The sequence below is a fragment of the Nomascus leucogenys genome, chromosome 6 (genome assembly GCF_006542625.1).
Source record: "Nomascus leucogenys isolate Asia chromosome 6, Asia_NLE_v1, whole genome shotgun sequence".
Classification (NCBI taxonomy): Eukaryota; Metazoa; Chordata; class Mammalia; order Primates; family Hylobatidae; genus Nomascus; species Nomascus leucogenys.
This window is the reverse complement of record NC_044386.1, coordinates 28,841,217-28,866,110: the sequence shown is the minus strand read 5'-3', so window position 1 is coordinate 28,866,110 and position 24,894 is coordinate 28,841,217. Positions and strand designations below refer to the sequence as shown.

Genomic DNA, 24,894 nt, shown 5'->3' with positions numbered 1-24,894 from the left:
TTATGGTGACTGAAACAGGGGAATTTGGGAAAGATATTGCAAGATTGACAGGGACTGAGGCTGTATGTGGCAGAAGCTCTTAGCGCTCAGTGGATACACATGTGCTTGTCTACATTTCCCTGCCTCTTCCTAGTTAGTTTGGGGCCGTGTGACTGAATTCTCCTTGTCAGGGTCACCTTGCAGGCAGTGTGCTCCAGATGGCATTGCTACCGGGGAAGAAAGATCTACAAATGCCCTGAACTTTGCAATAGTGAGGAACACACTTTATGGAGATGTTGGATTTTGTCTGCTGCCGCCGCCAGGTTAATTACCCTAATATGTAATTATTATGGGAAGTGGTTTGTTCAGGTGATGGGAAAAAGCTTACTCTATCTAAATGTTTGCAGGTCTGAGACCTCACATTGCAATTCCTGCCTACCTTACCATTAGGTAAGTGAAATTTTCTAGAATCCTGCAGCCTTCATTTGTTCTGTCGTCGCCTCAGGGGTACCATAACCCTGGTGGAGTTGCAGAGTTGGGGCCAGGGTGGGGTGCGGTGGGGAGGGACTTGGCTGTAGAGCACTGTGCATACTACTGGACAATGTACCTGTTCTTCAAAAAGTGTATTTCTAATTGCATCATTCCCTTCTGTGGGTTTCTGTTTCTGACCAAGTTAACTTTAAATGGCAAAACAAAAGCAAAGGCAAAACACCAAATGTCATCTTCTTTGGCATTCGTGATCCTTGTGTTCTGATGTCATGTGATTTTTCCAAGACGAGTCTCTTTCAAGGACCTCAGCAGAGACCAGTGACATGGCTTAAAATCTCTTTTCTCTTTCCCCTGCTATTCTTTTTGATTTCTTATCTCACTTTATTTCAATCCTACTGATTCCTAAGCCTCCCCCACACGCCTCTACCTGGGCAGAAACAGTTTCTCCTTCCTAAGGACACTTTCATCAGTATCTCTCATGAGATGCCTCCACAGCACCTTCTAGTGTGTACTGTGGAGATGAGCTTATTTCTTCCCCCCAGACCATGAGCTTCTGGAGAGGAGGCAAAGTTCACCAATCTGACTTACTGTCAAATATTTGGCGGCGCACAGTGGAGTGCCTAACACATATGGAACAAATGAATAAATGAAAATCTTCTTTGCAAAGCTATGAATTCTCACAGTTAAAAAAAATTATGAAATGGCCCCTGTAGAAATAGAAGGCAGCTTAAAAAAGAACATGCATGTAAAATATTACAGCTCTAAATATGCTAAAAACATTTTATTTACTCATAGTATCAGAATGCTGGAAGGGTTTTATTTTTATGTTCCTCAGATCTGACTGCTGTTTTATCTTTTTTTTTTTTTTTTTTTTTTTTAAATCAGAGACCCAGGGACAATTGTATTTATGGGAGTGAAATACTGGATGGAGATTTGGGAGGGGCAAAAATATAGAACTGTCCTTTTTTTTTTTTTTAATCTAAAGCAATTACCATGAAAATAAACAGCTTTCTTCTCAATAAAGCAATTCCATAAATAATAGTAGAATTCTTGATGTCCCAGCAATAAGAAATCTGCAGGGCAGTGCCAATGATATATATTGCTGGCTGGGAAAAACTATTGTTTACAAGCTAATTATTGTACAACAAGTCAGCTTTTGTTAGCTTTCTGAGAGGTTAAAACAGCAGGTTCAGAAAGATAAAGTATGTCAGCATGTATATTTAAAAAATATGTGATTACAAACAATAGTTTGAGAGAATTGAAAAAAAAACAAGTTAGAAAAAAACCAGTTTATTAAGTAATATCATATAAATAACTTGTTACAAAAATTGATTTGCAAAAGGCATATTTACTCTTTGTGAGAAATCACTTTTTAAATTGCATTCTTTTCAAATTTATAAGTCTAAGAAAACAAAACAAAATAAAAGAAGCCATTTCAAGGAGTGCGTATTTGCCATTTGACTGCAACAAAAGGCCCGGCCACACTGAGCTAAAAGTTAATACTCTCGACCCCATTCTTCTAACACAGAAAACTTTCTCAGGTAAACTGCGAGGTTATGAGAATCCCCCTAACTAGAAATGTTGATGGGAACTGAGCATTGCTTGCTTTCATCAGGTGTTCTTTTTGCCAAAGACATGAACGATACTGAGGAAAATGACAAGAGTGAGGATTCCCACCAGTAAATCTTCAAGGGTGGCATCCGCTTCAATTTATACTTGGAAGTATTTTTAATTAAAAGCAATCAATACCAAAAAGCTTTTATTTTCTGGGTTTGAAAATCACAAATCACAGTGGGAGAATGCCAAATTGCTTTAGCTTGGTACTACTGAAGATGCACATAGCATTTATTATAAGGCCCACTCTTACGCAGTTCACTCTCAAAGCAATGAAAATAATCTCAAACCAAACAGTACAGTGGGTTTGAAGCGTTCCTACGTTTCTTCCGAGCAGATCAGTTTTACATTTGCTACACAGCATTCCCCACGAATGCCTAGTAATTCTATACATTTGATTCTTTAATAAACACTAAACTAATAGATCATAGGAAACTAAAAGCTTAGAGAAGGTGCCTCCAGACATATTTACATAAATAACGTAGCCTCACAAGAAAGACCGAGATCTCATTAGCGTGGAATGCTTTTTCCACAAGGCTGGGTCCATGCCTCATTTGTCAAATTAACCCCATTTGAGGAGAAATTTGAGTTTGTGGTTCATGGGTTTTTGAAAAAAAAAAAAAAAAAAAAAAAAAAAAAGGAATTAAGCAACTTGTAAAAGCTCTTTTGAAATTAATCTAATAACCCAGTGGCTCCTCGGCTAAGTGCCTCAGTCCTGTCTGAAATATGGTGGGTAAGAGCCTTTGCTTCCATTTGACCTCTTTTCAACACTTCCATCTGCCGGTTCTGTTGCGCTAACGTTTCCCCCAAATAAAAATGAAAATGCACCGTAAATAAGGTATTACAAAAAGGGGAGTAGATTAAAGATTGTCTCAGCAATGCTTAAATTAAATTGACGATGCAGAGACCATAAACTTCTGGCTTTAAAAATGAGCTATTTCTTTGTTAACTTTTAACAAGTGTATGAGTCAATGTATTTTCTTTCTAAGAGGGTATTGCTCTCCACATTAAATATGGTCGGGGTCTGATATTTTTAGTAGAGAATTATCCCTTTAGAAAATTATTCCATAAAGATGCCATAGGGAGATTAAAAATGCTGTGACCGTAAGAGCTACTAAACATTTAAGGAGACCATAGTATAATTCTATATTCTCTGGAAAAGGAAGCTGCTTGTTTGAGCTTACGAAATAGCTCATTTTCCTGAAGATTCACATACCAAGTGTTAATTTTTTCTACTCTTATAATCTGATAAGGAAGTTTGTGGTGTTAATTTAAACACAGTAGACTGCTTGGATTTTTGAGTCCCCTTTTAAAATGTCACAATTCAAACAAGATTTCATCTTGATAAAACATAAAAGTTAAGATTACAATAAAATGATCCTTGTTAGAGGATACATTTCAAAATAGTGGGGGAATCATGACTTTTTAGAGCTTTCTTCCAGAGTAATTACACTGCTTCAAAACTAGTTATTAGGATAAAATAATTTATTTGGTGGCCTCTTCCTGGTGAAAATAAATTTAGCTGATAAGGATGAGTACCTGATTTGAATATTTAGTTTGCACTCAGGAATCAACTTTGATTTTCTTTTCAACTGCATACTTTTTATGGTGCTTGAGTATATAGAATTGTCCAAGTCACAGTTGACACACCATTATCCCCAATGGGATATCTATTTCCAGGCAAAGCATTTGATGTGAGATACTGTTCAGCCAATCAGGACACTGAAAATTTATATATGTAAAAGTAAAGTAATGGAAACATTCTAAAGTTAATTTGGATTTATAAAATTTGGATGCCCTAAGCTATAGATTCAATTTTTAAGGCCGGGCACGGTGGCTCACGCCTGTAATCCCAGCACTTTGGGAGGCCAAGGCGGGAGGATCATGAGGTCAGGAGATGGAGACCATCCTGGCTAATGTGGTGAAACCCTGTCTCTACTAAAAAATACAACAAAAATTAGCCGGGCGTGGTGGCGGGCACCTGTGGTCCCAGCTACTGGGGGCGCTGAGGCAGGAGAATGGCGTGAACCCGGGAGGCGGAGCTTGCAGTGAGCCGAGACCGCGCCACTGCACTCCAGCCTAGGCGACAGAGCGAGACTCCGTCTCAAAAAAAAAAAAAAAAAAAAAGAAAAGAAATTTTAAAGACTTTCTGCACAACTCTTTGGGAGCTGAAAATAAAAACTAAACCACACGTTTTTTATACTAAGTTAAAATTAAATGGGCAGGTTTTGTTCCACCTGAAAAGGGAGTAATTTCATTGCCGAACATCCCTTTATGGACCCAAACTGTAAAGGCAGGAAAGTTCTGAAATAAACATCTATTTACCGTGCCCAGATTCCCTCTCTTGTGGTTCTATGGAATAATCTTTGCTTCTTTCCCATTTGGTTTATTTACTTATTTGGGCACAACTGTTGTTTAGGCCTTTCAGAAGAAAGTGGCCAGGAAGTGAAGGGGCTTTAAACAATGGCTTAATTTTTTTTTAAAATTCAGCTTATTCTAGGGAATATCTTAGTAGTTTAAAGGAACTCTTGCTTTTGAATAGAGGGCAAAAACATATAATCAGAAAGCTCTCAATGTCCTTGAAACAACCCACAAAAGCAATCTGGTTATGCCTAATGAATTTTAGTTTCTCAGTGATTGAAACAAATATTAAAATTTTACTTCTTCCCACTCTCCTTCCATCTGTCCCATCACCAACATCTAAAATTAGGAAACAGACAATGAAAAAACTGAGCTGAAAATTATTTTTTTCTTCAGTAATCTTTCATGTTGCCTGGGACCTAGCAATTAAAAAAAAAAACCTGCGCATGCAATGATGTTTGACCTGATACTCAGGTGGGGTGGGAAGGAAGTGAGACGAAGCCAGAGAATGATGGAACTATGGCTCTTATTGGTTCCACGATGTCAAAGAGTCTGAATTATAGGAAAACGTCACTCCAACTTGATACTTACAATACCCTGGTACTAAATATTTAGCCCCAGTCTCAAATTATCCAATTTCCTATAAATTTACTTCATCATCAGCTTTTATGATAAGAGATTAAAATTATTTCTGTAAGTAGTCATATTAACCTGTTCTTGGTATGCTGTGTCATCTTCAGGGAGGGATAAAAGACCTTGCCAATTACATCTCAGATATTCTGCTATAGAACTACTTACTTTTACTTATTAGGAGAACGCAGATCTTACCCTTAAACATTAGAAATTGCTAGTGTCAATCCTCAACTTCAGATGATACCTTTCTTTTTACAGGACTATCTTCCTTGATTCAATTTGTTACATGACATGAAACATACAGATAGAGATCTCTTTAGTTTTACAGTAAATCATGTGATTAAGGTGCTGTTCTATTGCTATGAATAACTAGTTTCTAATTTCACTAAGCTTTTTTCAACACTTACCTGTGACTATGACACATATCAATTTATTAGAGTGAAGACCTCATATAGCCTTTTGTTTGCATTCATGTGTGTGTGTGTATGTGTGTGTATGTGTGTGTATGAAGAACTAGAAAAAAGAAACCCTGAAAGCAGGAAATAGCTCAAGCACGAAATACTTGTTACTATATAGGGCAGTCCATTATAAAATTGGAAACCATTCAGAAGACACAAGGAATAATATGATTGTAAAAAATTTTCACTCTAATCAGGTAACCCAAAATACTACATTTCTCTTCTTTTAACGTTTCCATCTTTACTTCTTGGGTAATACGCCTATTTAAAACTTAACTAAACAACAATGTGTTTCCAAACAGAAAATATGTACTGATATGACAATATCCCCAAATGGAAATGACACTAAAATTATTTGTAGAAAATTAATATTAATTGAAAATAAATCCCTAAGACTAATAAGTGAAGTCAGCATATTCTTAAGTATATAGATATATAGAGCCTGTCTTTTAGGTTTTCAAAACAAGGATGTTTTCATTATAGTACGCTGGAATTTCTGATGACTGCACAAGGTAAGATTCTAATGATAAGTGCCATTAGAGCAGCGTGTGAAATAAACGATTTGAATCTGCCAGAAGGATTAGTTCAGATCATTTGGGTCCTCTGGATAATAATTGACTATGAGGCTAATTGCATAATTGAGAAATAATAGATTGGATGGATTTTACATTACTTTTCTGTCATAGTTTGAGATCATTACTTTATCATTAGTTCAAAGTCAAGGATGGCAGGATGGTCATGAAAGCAAAGTTAAAAACAATGAAAAAAATTAATACTTTTGAAAATCAACTATCATTTTAATTACAATCTTAAACACTTTTGTTTAAGGGAATCCAATTTTCCCCTTGCAAGGGTCTTCCAAACATGGAATATGTAGGTTTTCATCATAATCTCAATGTTGTTTATCCAAATGTATCACGTTATATAAATATGTAGAGGTTTCCAGATGTCAAGGGCAGGGTATTAGGTTCAAGTGTGGCTGGCTCTAACCTCTCCACTGAACTCCAAGAGTGAGATTTAAGTTTTATTTAATCTAACTTTACTAATTCAACTTAGTCGTGTAAGAAGGATATGAAGAATATGAATTATTGTACTTCACACTGCTACTTTCATGTACAGTATAGTAGAATAATACTGACAACTATAGACAAGAAGTTAAAATTTGTCTCAGGAAAATTCTTTCAAGAATTTTTAAACAATTTTGACGTTAGCCTACTGATAGCTGAAAGAATTTCAAGTGACCCCTGATACATGTGGTGGCCAAAACTTTTAATATATGCTAAAATATATTTCCTTTGTTAACATTATTAGCTATTTCCCTCCCCCTTTATATGGTACAAAGGCAAATTTCGCATGTCTAGTCTAGGATATAACAAACTATGAGTTAGTGGAAGGAATGAAGTCATACTAGGTTTGTGGTTGTTTTTGGATGTTACCGTTTAATTTGCTTCTATTCCTTAAGAGTAATGAGAATTTTAACATATGGGTGGATTTGAGCTTTTGAATAGTAGTTGATGCCAGAGAAAGTTCTTGAAGAACAAATAGCATGGGCAAGTGTTATTTTAAATTCTTTGTGACACAAATAAACACCCCTATGTAGTTTATCTCCTTGTGAGCCGATATGCCCTCATTTGTTTTACTATGATGATATTTTTATCTTTAAAGCACAGTCCCTTATCCCATTAGCCTGTGAAATGTACAGTTAGGGCAGTTGGCTGACCTGACATGGAGTGTAGTAAAACACCAGGACAAGAAGTGGGCACGTTGCCCTGAGAACAAGTGGAAATACTGTCCCCTGTCCTCCCCTCCGGCACCTGCCTGTTGGGCTGACTTGGTTAACTGGATGCACTAAAAAATAAAAATTTGCCCCTTGGAAGCTCATAAAAGTGTACTAGAAAAAAGTCTCTAACATTGGATCCACACGGACTGCAGCCATTGGCTTTTGGAACGGGTAGAACAGAGAACCCTTCACGGAGTAGTGGATAAATATAAAGAAATAGCCACTTCACATATTTCAGTGTCGTATTGGAAAATGAAAAAGGCAACAGATTAGCAGTCTTTGTCACTGTCCACTCCTCCATACATATCTGCAAGCTTTTTGAATCGAGGTCCCCAGTCACTAAGGTAATCATAGTCTTGATCTCCATCCGTGGTCACTGACTCCAGGGAGCTCAGGGAATCCGCCACGGAGCCAGTGCCTTCATAGGCGTAAGTGGCCAAGGAGTCGTATGGCGGGGCAGTGGGGTCCGTGTCATTTTCCTTTAACCTTTGGTTAATGAAATCTCTGACATCGGTGTTGTCGCGAGCTGTTGGAGTCCGTCGGGGTAGAAAAAGGGCTTCAGGCACAATGTCCCTTCGTAATTTGTTGTCCTCTATGGCTTCAGGATTCCTCAGGGTGCCGATATCAAAAGCCTGGGTGTCCTCCTCTCCACCACCTTCGTCGTTGTAACTGACAATGTTATCTCTGATGTCCTCTTTGGAAATGATCAAAGGCTCTTTTTTTCGCTGCCGCCTCAGAGCTGCAAACAGCACCACTGTCACTGGAAGCAGAAAACAAAACAGAAAGGGAAGGAAAAGTTAATTTGCTGCCCAATTAATGTCAGGAAGAAACACCGTGCTGAAATGTGAAGTTTTAAAAGTTCTCTAGAAAATGCAGACTCAACTTTTATTTCTTTAAGGATGCACTTGCCTCCATCCATGATCAAACCGGGACCCATAAAATGGAGTAAATATTTGAAAGAAGGTTATAATTTAAGTAGAGGATAAAACACCATCATATTTTGGCAATAGTTCCTTTTTACTTTGAAATGGCGAACTAGTTTCAAGGTAAGAAAAATATAATAAAAAAAAGAAGCTCCACCTCAGTGAAAGTACTGCAATCAGGGTGCAAATTATGCTGAACACCTAAAATGCTCTGAAACTGGTTACAAGGACAAGACTGGCACCTTTGGGAATGTGTTGAAGGGTTTGCATAACTCCACATCTAAAATAACTTTTGCGCTATGCCTTTTTTTTTTCCTGAGAAAAGTGTAAAATTAGTTTAAAATCCAAAGTAAACATTGAATATTTGCATACCTTTCCTACATATAAAGCAATATTATTCCAGAAAATACCTGGAGAGACCCAGATATAATTCAGAAAGCCATTTTGGATTTCGAGATTGGCTAATTTGAAGGGGGCAGATAAGAATCCACATGCCATATTATTTCTGTTTGAGCTAAATGAAATAAATACATGTGAGTGAGATTTTTTATTTTTCAAAGGTTCATGTTCTATAAGTTTGTTACTGAGAATGTTCATTCTTTTGATTTTTCCTTCCTAACTCAAATTAGAGGTAAAACAAGAACTGTGTTTAAACAGCTCCTGATCTTTCTTCACAGCTGGCTGGGTGGAACACAGCTGGCTACTTGTAGAGAGACACATCTATCTACGAATGGACATATGGGTGAGAAAATAAAAACACAGTAAAAGCTTAGAGAGAAAACAGCCATCTAGGCCAAAAAGTGAATTGTTAAACTGAGTTTGTGCAGACGAGTGTATTACAGGAAGTCGCAGTAATGTCTCTTTACTATTTCATCTATAACAAGGCCCAATTTTTATGAGCCATGAAAACTGAATTACTGCAATAAGAATTACAGAATACTGCCTTTTTAGTGAGTACACAAAACTACCTATATAATAATAGACCCATGTATCTACATATTAAAATTTCATTAGTATTAATAATAATTAGTTACCCGTTGAGAGCTTTCTATGTGTTAAGCACTGTGCTAAGTGCTTAACATACTGAATCTCATTTAATTATCATAATAGCCCTGCAAGTAGATACCATCATTAAAACCCCATTTTACATAAGAGGAAGTTGAAGTTTAAAGATGTTACATGTACATGCAATTCAAATCCAGGTTGGTCAGACTAAAAAGCCTGCACTCATAATTGCCATATTTTGAAGCAGATTTGGAGTATAGACTATTTCCAAAGGAAATGTAACTTTGCCACTTTCAAGTGTGTGGTTTCGTAGTTGTACGCACCCTCTTTTGCTGCCAGAAAGTATCCTGATGCCTTGTTTGATGCAACCATTCAGGGTATTTATTCATTCAGCATTTGATAATATTTATGTAGTGCCTACCCTGTACCAGGTACAGTTCTAGGCACTGAGTGGGTGGGTGGGGTGGGGGACAGTTGGATGGAGACAAAAGAAACAATGTGTATAATAAATAAGGAAATAGTTAGAAGGTGATAAGTGCAATATGAACATGAAAGAGCAGAGCAGAACAAGGTGGAGAAAAATACTTCTGTATATGTTTGAGGAGCCCATGTGAACATACAGCACAGTTGTTTTTTTTTTTAAGACAGAATCTCACTCTGTCACCGAGGCTGGAGTGCAATGGCGCAATCTCAGATCACTACAACCTCTGCTTCCCAGGTTCAAGCAATTATTGCCTCAGCCTCCTGAGTAGCTGGGATTACAGGCACTCACCACCACGCCCAGCTAATTTTTGTATTTTTAGTAGAGATGGGGTTTCACCATGTTGGATTAGGCTGGTCTCGAACTCCTGACCTCAAGTGATCCGCCTGCCTCAGCCTTGCAAAGTGTTGGGATTACAGGCATGAACCACTATGCCCAGCCAGCACAGTTTTGTATATGTTATTGGAGGGAGGTTGCATAATTTGAGCAAAGACATGAAGAGAACTGCAGGGCTTTGGGCAGAGGGATGCTTGTGATCTACCTTTCATACTGGTTGCCAGTGTGAGCAATGACATGGATTTGCAAAACAGAGGGTTGTAAGTAAGGACATCCATTGGGATTAGAGAACAGAATCAAGCCAACTGTCTCTCCAAGAATTAAGCTCTTATGTACATGGGCTCATTCAGTCACGTAAGGCAAGGGGCAGGCATTTATCACCTCCTAATTCTTCCCTGGCTTAAGGTATCTATAGCTTTTATTTTAGTCTTATGCACATCTGAAGGCACAACTGTCTAGAAGGGAGAGGGCACTTTCAAAAAATTAAAGGCATTTATTCAAGATCTAATTCTTCTACAGCTAAAACTGCCTGTATCTTTTCTTATTAGCCCAATGCACATCTGAAGAGGATTTCTTGAGAGTGTCGCTGTCTAGAAGGAGAGCTCTCAGAGCTAACTTTTATAAAGTGAAAATGTGATTGCTAAGCACATGGGGCAAACACATTCTTAAAAAGTGATGCCCTATGAGGTGCCCTCAGCAGGAACTGAATCTCTCCCTTTCCCTTACCCTTTTGAAGCCAGAGGGCAGCAGTAAGATTTTTGGGGGGATAGAGGGACAATTGGGCAAATTTGTCTTCAAATTTCATTGTAAAACTAGAGGGTAAAGAGATCTGGGTTAAATTAAATGATTTGACCATTCTAAGTCTATTTTCTTATTTGTAAAAGAAAATCAATAGCACAGTGCCCAGTCTTATTGTCATGAATGAGTTAATAAATGTGAAAGTTTTGCAAACTCTAAGGCATCGTAAGACATGAGATGTAGTAGTTGTCTAGATGTTTTTACTGTTGTTTTATTTTTGTAAAATATCCATTACCATATGATCCACTTGCTGGACTCCAGATTTCTTCCTATATCAATGTGGCTTTCCTTCATTTTCCTCCACTTTCTTCAACTGTCACATTTTAAGTTTGGGCTGTCTTTTGGCCTGGAAATTGCCCTGCATTTCATAAGTTTGAAAAGAAAGAAGAGTGCAGTCTTCAGGCACCAAGCCTGGGGAAGAAAATTTAGGTTGGGAACTTTAGTTTTACCATGTGTTAGACACGTGACTTGGCTACATTACTTCACATCTTGGAGCTGCAGTTTTCATATTTAAGGTACAGATAATTATACACCAAATGGTGCTGAGGATTAGGTGAGAAAAACCTTTGTAAAGCATCTTGCACAGCATCTGACCTATGGTGTATACCTAACAAAGGCTAAATCCCATTTTTCTCCTTTTTTATTAGGTACAGAATTCCAAAGAGATTAAACAAGATGTGGGAGGCACCGAGGCCAATTAGAAGTCATGAGGAGACAGTGAATTCATTGGAGGAAGGAAATGGAAGGCAGAGAGTCAGTGAGTTGACTAGAAGGAAGAAAAGGGGGAAGAGAAAATGGGTAGATGATGACAGAAAGGAAGAATCACCACTGTCAGATGAGAGTTATCGCTCCTTCCATAGACGACAAAAAGAGTCCATGGAATACTCCTTGGGTACAGCCCTACCAATCCAAGGCTTCTAAAAAATCACCCTTTTGATCAAAAAGAACATTCATATCTTTCTCTTCCAAAACAATGTTTACAGACTCACACCATTAGAAACACTGATTTGTCTTTGCACACTGTCAGTTTTTATTTATGCTCATATCTTAAAATACTTTCCCCAAGTCTTAGTTGATAAAGAGAATCGCAGTTCTGTAGTTGAATTTCAAGGCTTCTGTTACAGTTAGCAGGGTTGATGTGGAGTGTTAAGGAGCGCTCGAGCAGGGATCCCTGGGCATTCTGTTCTTGGCGAAATGCAGGTTCTCTTTCACTCTTCTCAAAGTCACTCTGTCTTCATTTTTTTAAAAAGAGTATTTCCCCCTGTATAATTCAGGTTGACTCTTAACTTCTTACCTTTTCTTTCACTATATAGGAAAGCTTTACAAGTCTTGCTTTTATTTTTGGAAGGGCTGCATTAACAAATATTTGATTTCTTAGTTCACAAACAGTCAAGGGCCTGTTGAGAAATCTGAGCTCGACTTGCAGGCTTCGTTAGTTGGTTAGGGGTAAAAATTTCATTTGAATCATTGTTAGACCCTGATTTCCATTTTTATTACATTCATTTCTTTTGGGCCCCCATACTTATTTCCTCAGTCACAGAAGTGATTTATTGTTGAGTGTGAGAAATAGACTTCATGCATGTGGCAATCAGAGAGCAATGCTAAGAAGGTAATCATTTAAATGGTAAATCAACATTAGTTTGCTGGGTTAAAAAAATTTCATAGCTTTCATTTTTCTAGGATGAGAGAAAAGTCATCATACTCCTCTTCCCACTTTCCCATAGATCTTTAAAATTTACCTTTATAGAAAGGGCCCTCATCACACACTCCATGCCAGACACTTAACAACAATGTTTTCCAAGTAAAAAAATTACACAGCAAATGAAATGAAAAGGGCACATTTATGTTGCCCTGAAATTCCCCGAGATTCATTCCCAGTCTGATAGATAAGAGATTCTTTGCTTCCTGGGCAAGCAAAGACACGGGCAAGTTTCACATCTGTTCATTTTCCAAAGCCATTTGCAAGCAAAAATGAGTTCACATCGTACAGCACAGATTCTCAGTATGTCACTCGACTCACCTAGATCAGGCTGTATGCCTTAATGGGGGAGGCAGATAAATCTAGAGTGTCACAGTAACAGTGTGAGCCCCTCACCATGGGGAGATAGGAGGCAGGGAGAACCAGTTTACCTAGTAGGATCACGATGCACAGAAGGATGGCAACCAGAGCCCCCGTGCTCAGTCCCGTGGGGTGGATGAGCGCCTCCGCATGGCAGGACTGCATGTTCCCGTGGTGGTCACATGCACAGACCCGGACAGTCACTGTCCCAGTGCTGCTTTGAACTGGGTAGTCGTTGTCTGAAATGACCACAGGCAAGAGATAGGTGCTCATCTCGTGTCTATTATAGCCATTTTTCCGAGTTAAGATTCCCGCCGTGTTGTCTGGAACCGGAAAGCAAAGTGGTGAATGTATGTGGATACTGCGTCATATATTGAATCAATTGTGATAGGAAAAGATATAGGTACAGACATGTACATATACATATACATACAGATACAGGTACGGATATAGATGGAGATAGAGAAGGTAACTTGAACTCATTTACCTTTGTTGTCTTGAATGGTAAAGTTTGAGCCACTGGCTGCTTCAGGGGCCAAGGAAAACGAAAATTGGTGCCCACTGTAAGGGTCGTCCTTGTCAACAGCATGCAGGGTCTGAATCAACTAAGAGAAAAACCAGAACGCTGCCATAAAATTTTGATAACTCAAAAGTGTTTCTTATCGTTTTGCAATAAATTACTTGACAAAATGATTTAAAATTTTAATCATAAAAATGATAGCCTTTAAGTAATATACGGTGAATCTGCTCTATTACTGGGTTAGAAAGCCAAAGGGCAGGGAATGGTTCTTTGTTGTGGGGACACTGTAGGATGTCCTGTGCATTGTAGGATGTTTAGCAGCCACCCTGGCCTCTACCCACCAGATAGCAGTAGCACCTTCTAGTGTGACAATCAAACTCTCTCAAGATACTGCAAATATCCCCAGGGAGGAAATCACCCTGATTGAGAAACATTTAGCCTTGAGTGATGCAAAGCTATAAAATATCCCAATAGTCTGTGACCACATTGCAATTTCACAAAGTAGAAGTGCTCTTTGGACAGTCTGTCTAGAAATGCACTCTTAGCATTACATAAGCTATCAACTTGCAAAAAATGAAAAAGAAAATAAGTATATAGAACATGGTAACTTCAGCTTTCTACTTGCACATGTACTTTAACAGTGTACTTCTATTTTCACAAACTGAAACATAATTTTTATATCACTGGCAGCAAAGACCTATTTCATGTGGGGACAAATGTGTAAAACAGTAAAACATTCATGAATTTGTATTACTTATACAGATGGTCGACGTAAATAAGCGAAATCATGAATTATAGGCAATTATAAAGTATGTTCTAGTTATTACTTCAAGTACATATGGTAATTAAACTATCTGTTCACCAATAAAGATTTTTCCAATAAAGCTGTGACTAGTCTATTTTAATAAAAACTTAAGATCGATTTGGAATCAGCTTCAGTCTTTGATGAACTTCCAGTACTTCGAAACTGTTAGTTCTCATATGTAAGTCCTGGTTCTTATTTATAGTATTAATTTCCGTAGCATTCACTTCATAGATAATTCACAACTCTCCTTCAGCTCTGTGAATCATCTGAATGATAAGAAGATCTAAATTAATCTGATGTTCAACTCGAATGTACTTTTTAATGAAACTCACCTGATCTGCCTTTGCTTTTTCACAGACAAAAGTTTCATAGAACTCAGCAAATTCTGGGGCGTTGTCATTGACATCTAGAACTTTAATATATAGAGGTATTCGACTACTTTGCTTTGGATTATCTGTCACATACCAAAAAGAAAGAAAAAGGCATTTACATGTTGATTGCTGATTCCCTTTAGACAACATCCGCTCAACTCCTTCATTCTCATTCACGCACAGATTCCCCAAGCTGCTGTACTACTGGGCATTAAGTACCGGTGTGGTCACAAAAAGTAGAATGAGATTGTTTGGTACATCTGGAGCTGGATGCACCTGTTAGACATACATGGGTGACAAAGCTACTTGTGTTGATATAGTTCAACTGTATAATAAACCTTAAGACAACACAAAACCAAGAAAGGCATTTTAGAGGTAGATTTTCAAGGAAGCATAGATTTTCATGGGGAGCATACGGACAAAAGGAAGAAGAGGGAAAATGAATGAACCACCAGAAGACCAAAGGATAGTTATTAGTCTTAGTGTTTTAGTTTGAGTGCTGAATGAGAGCAAGATGTCATGCTAAACACTTTGCTATATTATGTTATTTAATTTTCACAAACTTCTGAGGTAGACAGAGGTACTGCCCCCATTTTATAGATGAGGAAACTGAGACATGGAGAAGTTACATAATTTATCTGTGTTTACAGAGACAGTAAAGAGTGAAGTCCAGGTTCAAACTTGGATCTGTCTGACTCCAAGCCCAGGCTGAAAGCCCAGGCTGTTCATCTGGAATTAATGATAGAGGGGAATCACCGTTTGCAGACCTGAGATAAACAAAGTATTTTGGTTGCCTTCCGTGATAGTCTTCTAGCACAGTATGGAAGACAGATTCCTGGTGTAAGAATCAGGAGTTAGAATCTATCACCTCAGCTCTCTTCATTTACTTCACTTGTATGTCTTATTTGTTTTTTCATTTTGTAAGTATTTAGTGAGCATCTAATACCTACTATATAGCAGCCTCTATTTTGGATGTTGGGGCACATAGGAAACATAACAAAGATCCTGTTTCCTGGAGCTTTATTGTAATGGGGATGGACAAACCATAAACTCATAAATATATAATGTGTCAGATGGTAAATGCTATAGAGAAATTAAGTAGGGAAAAAGGATTGAGAGAAATAGAGGTGTTACTTAGTATGATGACCAAGGACTGCTTCTCTGATGAGATATCATTTGCCCAGAGACATTAATGAAGAGAAGGTTTAAGCCATGTGAATATTTCTGGCTCTTCAGGTCGAGGAATCAGTATATGCAAAAGCCCTGAGGTGAGTGGAAGCTGGTTTTATACAAGCTTTTGGTTTCTGTTATATCAAAGGTTGTTAAGAAGATTAGACAGTAAGATTCTTTAAAATGTCTAAAATTTTACTCACACTGTTCTTTGAAAGTTAGAGCAGTTGAATATTAATATTTAAGAGATAGTCACCAATACTTTGAAATGTGTCATAGAAACATTATATCTTAAAAACTTTTTTTAAGGCACAAAGCTTAAAATACTTATGAAATGACTGCTTTGGTAAAAAATAAAATTTCATTATCTTAGGAAAAATGGTCACTTTCAGTGGGAAATAATGTTATAATTTTAAAACTTTAAAGGTGCTCTGTCTTTCGTGTCTACATCAGTCCCTTAACATAAATTAACACGAATTTCAAGATAAATCTTGACATAAATTCTGAAGAGCAAATTCCTACCTAACTAATTTCTAATGTGCTGTCCTTATCACTATCTAAAAGCAATGCTTCATTTTGCCCATATTGGTTACTATTCTACCAAATATACTTTAGTCACTTCAAATCTCATGAGTTATATTGACAGAGAATACAAATGTAATAAACTATTCAATATGGACTATTTCACATTAGATACCCAAAGTGAGCTAAAAATGTTTAGAACTTTTAAAACTAAACATAAAGACTAAAAAGTGAGCTATAATTTAGAAGCCTAGTTTTAAACATTGAAATTCTATTTTAACCGGGGCCTGTTGTGGGGTGGGGGAAGGGGGGAGGGATAGCATTAGGAGATATACCTAATGTAAATGATGAGTTAATGGGTGCAGCACACCAACATGGAACATGTATACATATGTAACAAACCTGCACGCTGTGCACATGTACCCTATAACTTAAAGTACAATAAAAATATATATACATTAAAAAAAGATCATTTTTCACTCATGTTCTTCAGCCTGCACATTGTAATGACTATCTACATTAGTTTTCATTGTGTGTAATCATTTTATTTGAAGCATTCTTTTGGCACTATTGTTCTTTGCCTTCAATTTCATGGGGGCTACCATAAAATTCATTCTAATCATTTTATTGATTACTTGATGGTTTGTATTACTCACTTGGTATACCATGGAAAAGTGATAATTTATCTCTCTTAATTCTGTAAAGACTTTGAAATAGAAATTCTATAGTAAGCTAGAGAATTGATATCTAAAATTTTCTAAACAATGCCCACATTTTACAATATATTTGACCCCTCTCATCTTTTGCCCCCACACACAGTGTCTAATTGTGAGTCTGTTTTTTTCAGCTGTTTATGTAATGTTCTAATTTCTAAGCTTTTTTGGAATTAAATCCACTGAGTACCAATTCAATCTCATTTGTGAGATACATTCCCATTTTATTGTTTCCGAATCACAGAACTTCCATGGTTGCCTCTCCATTTATGTGTGAGCCAATGTATATCTAGAAGAAGCATTACTGCAAACCACTCCAGGGCTCTTTCCCTCAATATATATCAAGTGGAATTGTCAATACGTGGTGACAAGCTAGGCTCCGCCAGCCCTTGCTGGGACACTCAGTCTATTAATGGGGGACAGCAATGGTATTAGGTAGGACTTACTGATCTCTGTTGCTATCACTGTAATGTTGTGCCATAGCAGTGTTTCTCGGTCAAGAAGTTTCGATGTAAAAATCGAACCATTTCCAGAATCAATGTTGAATATTCTGTCCATATCTGTGTGTCGATCTACAGAGTACCTGAAAATGCAGAGTGGAATTAAGAAAGGCTTTTCTTTGTATTTCCTATTCTTGCATCATAGAACATCATAAAACATCTGGTACACATCATATCCCAGAATATCTGTGGCGTGAATTTTTTTCCATCTCTAGTGCATATTTGAATATCTACAACTTGACATTAAGTAAAATATTTTGAGAAATTAGTTCTTCACAATGGAGGTCTTAATAGTAAACTCACTAGACAAGTTGCATGACTTTGAAGGTCACCATTAAATTGTCTTTTCTAATATGTATAAATTTGGATCATGTTTATATAGTAATTTTTTCATTTTTAACTCAAGTTTTTACAACCTGAGAACTTTAATGTGTGTGTGTGTGTGTGTGTGTGTGTTTGTATGCATATGTAGGGTTTTGGTTATTTTTCTACTTTCCATTTAATTTTAAAAATCATCTGTTGAAATAAGCAAAAAATGGCTAGTGTGGTCAAGGTTAGTGAGGCAGAAGAGGGAGATAGGAGACGAGATTGGTGAGAGAGCCAGAGTCTAGACTGCAGAAGAAGGCTGTGGTAAGGAGTTGGAATTTATTCTAGATGCAATGCAAATCTACCCAAGGGTTTTTTGTTTGTTTGTTTGTTTTGAGATGGGGTCTCACTCTCTCACTCTGTCACCCAGGCTGGAGTGCAGTGGCATGATCTTGGCTCACTGCAACTTCGACCTCCCAGGCTTGAGCGATCCTCCCACCTTAGCCTCCAGAGTAGCTGGGACCACAGGTGCGTGTCACCATGCCCTGCTAATTTTTTGTATTTTTTGTAGAGACAGGATTTGGCCATTTTGTCCGGGCTGGTCTTGAACTCCTGAGCTCAAGTGATTCACCTACCTCGGCCTCCCAAAGTGCTGGGATAACAGTCATGAACCACCACGACTGGCTACAAAATGTTTTAAGCAGGGGAGTGCCACAGTCTAAATCATGGTTAATAAAGATCACTGGTTGAATTGAGGAGAATGGTTGAATGGTGCTGCCACAAACAGAGAAAAAAGGAGTGAAAAACAAGATTCAGGGAAGATGTGTAAGTTCCATTTTTGCTATGCTGAGGCTGAGGTGCCTGAGAAAAGTTCAGGAAGAGATATCTAGTCTGAAGCTCAAGATTAAGATCTGGACTGATCTCAGATTTCCTATTCAGCTGTCTAAGAAAACAATGTCCAGTGGAGGAAGAAAAACACTAAAGACAGAATCACTTACATTACTTAAATCAGTGGGAGACCACAGTGGTGCCTGGAACAGACTAGGAACTTGATAAATATTTAAGAAGGAGAGTTTGAATAAATTCGAGGGAAACCAAGAGAAGCATTTGGAAACCAAACATTCCAACCCTAATACTGGTGGAAGACTAGTGGATTTTGAGAAATGTTGTCTTATTTATAAATGCATTACTAGTTTTTAGAATAGCTATGTGATATGGTTTGGCTCTGTGTCCCCACCCAAATCTAATCTCGAATTGTAATCCCCATGTGTCAAAGGAGGGGCCTGATGGGAGGTGATTGTATCATGGGGGCAGACTTCTTCCTTGCTGATCTTGTGATAGTGAGTGAATTCTCGCGAGATCTGATGGTTTAAAAGTGTAGTGTTTCCCCTTTACCTTTCGCCATGATTACAAGTTTTCTGCAGCCTCCTAGCCACGCTTCCTGTACAGCCTGTAGAACTGTGAGTCAATTAAGCCTCTTTTCTTCATAAATTACCCAGTCTCAGGTAGTTCTTTATAGCAGTGTGAGAACGAACTAATACAGAAAATTCGTACCAGGAAAGTAGGGGACTGCTATAAAGATAGCTGAAAATGTGGAAGCAAATTTGGAACTGGGTAACAGGCAGAGGTTGGAACAGATTGGAGGGCACAGAAGAAGAAAGAAAGATGTGGGAAAGTTTGGAACTTCCTAGAGATTTGTTGAAAGGTTTTGACCAAAATGCTGACAATGATATGGACAATGAAGTCCAGGCTGAGGAGGTCTCAGAGGGACATGAGGAACTTATTGGGAACTGGATTAAAGGTCACTCTTGCTTTGCTTTAGCAAAGAGACTGGTGGTTGGTGGTGTTTTGCCTCTGCCCTAGAGATCTTTGGAACTTTGAACTTGGGAGGGATGATTTAGGATATTTGGCAGAAGAAGTTTCTAAGCAGCAAAGCATTCAAGAAGTGATCTGGCTGTTTCTTAAAGTGTATGCTCATATGTGTGAACAAAGAGATGATGTGAAACTGGAACTTATATTTAAAATGGTGACCATGTGGTAGAAAAGAAAGATCCATTTTCTGGGGAGGAATTCAAGCCTGTTGCAGAAATTTCCATAACTAAAGAGGAGCCAAATGTTAATAGCCAGGACAAGGGGGAAAATGTCTCCAGGGCATTTTGGGGACCTTGATGGCAGCCTCTTCCCTCACAGGCCCAGAGGCATAGCAGGAAAAAAAATGGTTTCATGGGCAAGGCCTAGGGCCTAGCTGCTCTGTGCAGCCTTGGGACATGGCGTCCTGTGTTCCAGCCACTCCAGCCCAAGCTGTGGCTAAAAAGGGCCAAGGTACAGCTCAGCTGTGGTTTCAGAGGGTGCATGCCCCAAGGCTTGGTGGCATCTACATGGTTTTGGGCCTGAAGGTGTGCAGAAGGCAAGAAGTTGAGGTTTGGGAACCTCCACCTAGATTTTAGAGGATTTATGGAAATGCCTGGATGTCCAGGCAGAAATCTGCTGCAGTGGTGGAGACCTCATGGAGAACCTCTACTGGAGCAGTGTGGAGGGAAAATGAGGGGTTGGAGCCCCCACACAGAGTCCCCACTGGGGCACTGCTCAGTGGAGCTGTGAGAAGGGGGCCACTCTCTTCCAGACCCCAGAATGGTGGATCCACCAATAGCTTGCATCATGAGGCTGGGAAAGCTGCAGGCACTTAATGCCAGCCCATGAAAGCAGGCTCGGGGGCTGTATCTTTCAGAGCCACAGGAATGGAGCTGCCCAAGGCCATGGGAGCTCACCCCTTTATCAGTGTGCCCTAGAGGTGAGACATGGAGTCAAAGGAAATTATTTTGGAGCCTTAGGATTTAACAACTACGCTGCTGGATTTCAGTCTTGCATGGGGCCTGTAGCCCCTTGGTTTTGGCCAATATCTCCCTTTTTGAGTGGGAACATTTACCCAATACCTGTAACCCCATTGTATGGATGTAACTCACTTGTTTCTTTATTTTACAGGCTCATAGGCTGAAAGGATCTGTCTTGTCTCAGATGAGACTTTGGACTTGGACTTTTGAGTTAATGCTGGGATGAGTTATGACTTTGGGGGACTGTCAGGAATGCATGATTGGTTTTGAAACGTGAAAAGGACATGAGATTTGGGAGGGGCCAGGGGAAGAATGATATGGTTTGGCTCTGTGTCCCCACCCAAATCTGATCTCAAATTGTAATCCCCATGTGTCGGAGGAGGCACCTGGTGGGAGGTGACTGAATCATGGGGCAGACTTCCCCCTTGCTGTTCTTGTGATAGTGAGTGAGTTCTCATGAGATCTGATGGTTCAAAAGTGTGTGGCACTTTCCCCTTCCTTTCCCTCTTCTCCTTCTGCTATGATTGTAAGTTACCTGAGGCCTCTCCGCCATGCTTCCTGTACAGCCTGTGGAAATGGGAGTCAATTAAACCTTTTCATAAATTACCAAGTCTCAGGTAGTTCTTTATAGCAGTGTAAAAATGGACTAATACACTATGTTTATGAGCAGGGTGGGGGTGGGGTATTACAGAGAAAACTGAAGAAAGTTGATATGTTAAGGCCATTAGAAAAAAAATTGCCCATTTCAGCTGGATTTTTAAAACTTTATGAGGTTTAATAACATTGTCTCAGTAGAAATTCAATTTAAGTAAATGACCTGACTAGGCAGATATATGTGGAATTATTATGAGTGCTCTAAGAAAAATAAACCCTTGTTACTAACTTGCCATAGTATACTGCATCCAAGATTCTGCTTGAATGTATTATTTTGGTTTAAAACACAAGTAGTGAATTATAATGAACAATATATTTTATCTTCATAAAATTTACTTTTGTTATCTAGTGAGTGTCTAAATGAAATAGATATTCAATTATCGTAGGCCATTTAAACCTGATTTTAAAGAGAATTAATGAAGTTCACAATGGGTATAAGATCAAGTTGAATTGGAGTTTCAGTTTCAATGCATATAAACTTATGTTGTTATTATCAAAAGGGTTGAAACAATTGAAACAGCTATTGTTTTGCCATTTATGTCATGAATCAACATTTATTAAGAATTTAGGCAACAGTATTGTACTTACTTGATCATTTCTTACTTTAAATTTGAGAATGATAAATATTTATAGCACATCATTAATTACAAAAAGGAAATCTCAATATTCATAGACTTTGTAAGAAATTTAATAATTATCTATATACATATTTTTTTCTCATGGAAAATGCTAAGCTTAAGATGTGCTGCTTGTAAGCTGTTACAATAATATACAGCAATAATCTTGTTTTGTTCTTGGTGTCTTTTCCCCCTGTTGTAGTTTTAAATTTTACAAGTAATTATATTTTCCTATCAAGCCTTGACATAAACAGTAAGAGGTGAGAATTTTTAGTTGAAGGCAGCTTTCAATTTGAAAGAGAAAGTAACTATGTAGGAAATAGCAAAATTGTATTTTTTCCTTTTGTTGGGACATTTAAAAATTAATAGAAAATCTAAAATGCCCACATCATTCAAGAAAGATGCTTGTACAAAAGCCTTGCTTGTTTGTTGTTTTTTCCTTCCAAGGTAATTTAAATTTATATCAAGGATATTTATTGTCCAGTCACATTAATTGTAATTATCACTGATAAGAAACAAGATAAAATCCCATCATGATTATAGCAGATCCTTCTGCTAGGTAGCTTTTTTTTTTTTCTAGGATTTCATTGTATTCTGTGATTAAATAATTTGTCTTCTAATGTATCCTCAAGTCAGGAAGATTTGTGGTTCTTCCTGGAAAGGATGTATGTTTGCATAAATTTTTCATAATTTGTATGTATAGTGACATAAGATTCTTTCACAGAAACCAAAGGGAATTTGAGATGAGGTTATTAGAAGAAAATAATTTTATGTGATTAAATAATTAAAGATTTGTGCCTGCATAATGATAAATCAGTGCTCTGTGGAAGAATTCTCTAGTGTTAGTTTTGCACCTACCATATTTTGTAGCACTTAGTTGTTCAATATTTATGTCTTGAATAATCAAAAATTATGTATGAATGTATTTTTCTAATATAAGAATGAATTTTATCCTATAAAAGGGCACTGGAATACCATTTATATACCAATATATCTATAAGTATTTCTAGTCTTAAATCTATATCTATGTATCAAATCCATATGTACCAAGGAAAGGCTGGCAGCAAAAAACTTATAAATTCGCTGACAGCCAACATAATCTGACAAGCTAACTAGTTTCTTTCATAAAACAGAAAATAATGCAGTGGGTAAAAATGGTATTTGGTAAAATAGTAATATAGATATGGAAATATTGCCTGAATTCACAGAACATTCTCTCTTTTAATTAAAAAAATTGATCTATGAAGGAGATAACCAAAGCTCATATTTATAAACTTCTAGCATTAACACTTTCAAATTGAATTTGATACTTACTTGCTAAGATTTTTTTTCCTTAATGCAGTTACAACAAACTCCGAGAGAGAGTAGTTGTGAAAATACTTACACATATATTAGTGAAAGCTATATTAGTGAAAGCTATATTAGTGAAAACCACATTCATTTTCCTTATTAACAATATTAAATGTATGTGGAGAAACACTTGGTCCATGGAGCTCACATGGTTGACCACAGCCCAATTCAAAGTGTCTTATAGATATTCCAGTAGGATGCTAAAACAAGAGTTTATTCGCCCAGTGATTTAAAATTGTTCCCTTAAAGTAAGCCAGGAATTTTTGTGTTTGAGATGTGGGGCTTGTCATAAGGTTTCATTTGAACAAAGGGCTCAACTGGGAAAAAGTAAGAAAATGACTGCTGCCTTAGAGCCCCACATTCTTTTATCTGCAATAATATTCTTCATGTAGCAGCTAGTGTTATCCTTTTAAAACGGAGTTTTAGATTAGTTAACTCTTATACTCAAAGGTTTCCAGTGGCTTCTCATCTCAATCAGAATAAAATCCAGTCTTTACCATGAACTACAAAGCCCTACAGGACCTGCCACACTCCTCATCAGCAATCAAACCTCTCTGGGGCCTCATGTCTGACCTCGCCTCCCTCTCTCACTCTCTTCCAGCTGCGGAGGCCTCCTCGCTGCTCTTTCAACTGTCAAGCAAGCTCTGGTATCAGACTTACCCTTGCTTTTCTCTCTTCTTGGAATGTTCTTCCCCCAGCATCAACATGGTTCGCCCTTTAATTTCATTCAAATCTTTACTAAATGGTCCCCTACCAAGAACGCCAAACCTGACCCCATTATCTAAAATAGTACTCCGGGTGCTCTTTATTTCTTTATTCTGCCTTATTTTCCTGCTTAAAATTTACTTTTGCCTGACGTATTACATATTTACTGTTTGTCTATTTCTGCTTGCCCCAATTAGAATGTAAACTTCATGGGATGAGGGCTGTATTCCCTAATGCCTAGAATGTACCTGGCACTTGGCTGGCACCGTGACCAGAATCTATTTGTGAACTCACTGGCAAGAGTTTCCCTAGTTTTTCAGTCTGCTTACTTTGTTTATGGGGAGTAATTGACACAATGCTTTTCTGGTCTAGCACTTTTCTTGAACTCCTGACCTCAAGTGATCTGCCCACCTTGGCCTCCCAAAGTGCTGGGATTACAGGCGTGAGCCACCGTTCTCAGCTAGCACTTTTCTCATTTAGTTAACTAAGCTACTGGCTGAAGGCTGGAGGTTGGTTGACTCCAGCATTTTCCTGTTAAGATCCAAGAATATTGAAGCATCAGTGGTCCCAAAGAGCAATAAGGCCTTATTGCAACATGATTTACAACTAAGGTGTAAGGAAAGCACAGGGAAAACAGAACTAGTTTACATAGCATACATTTGGACTCTGTTGTATTAATTTCCCTAGGATTTCACAGACATATATCATGAAACGATTCTTGTTTTTATCTACATCTACGAAAGGAAAAACCATCCGAATGGAGGATAATTCTGTCTTTTAAGTGTTACATGATAGGTTTTTCTACACTTGAAAAACAGGCTCTCAAGCTCAGTGCTTGATTTGTTAAAAATCATACTTTTTCTATGCCACTCTTTGACAAATCTTAAACTTAAAAAAATCTCAAATCTTGAAAA

At 37.8% G+C, this 24,894-nt stretch overlaps 1 protein-coding gene across 2 annotated transcripts in view; it reads right to left on the bottom strand.

Moving 5' to 3' along the window:
- Positions 1–1,742: 1,742 nt before the first annotated feature.
- The window catches only part of CDH6 (cadherin 6), a 136,002-nt gene continuing 112,850 nt past the window's right edge, over positions 1,743–24,894 (bottom strand). Inside the window, exons 8-12 of one of the 2 annotated variants that reach the window (XM_003274942.3) lie at positions 17,464–17,600; positions 14,574–14,695; positions 13,404–13,521; positions 12,988–13,239; positions 1,743–8,074 (exon numbers count right to left, since the gene is read on the bottom strand). In XM_003274942.3, the coding sequence (XP_003274990.1) occupies positions 7,584–8,074; positions 12,988–13,239; positions 13,404–13,521; positions 14,574–14,695; positions 17,464–17,600 (1,120 nt within the window). In that variant the 3' untranslated portion in view covers positions 1,743–7,583. The remainder of the gene's footprint in view (positions 8,075–12,987; positions 13,240–13,403; positions 13,522–14,573; positions 14,696–17,463; positions 17,601–24,894) is intronic. The other variant, XM_012501600.2, reaches the window with a different exon arrangement.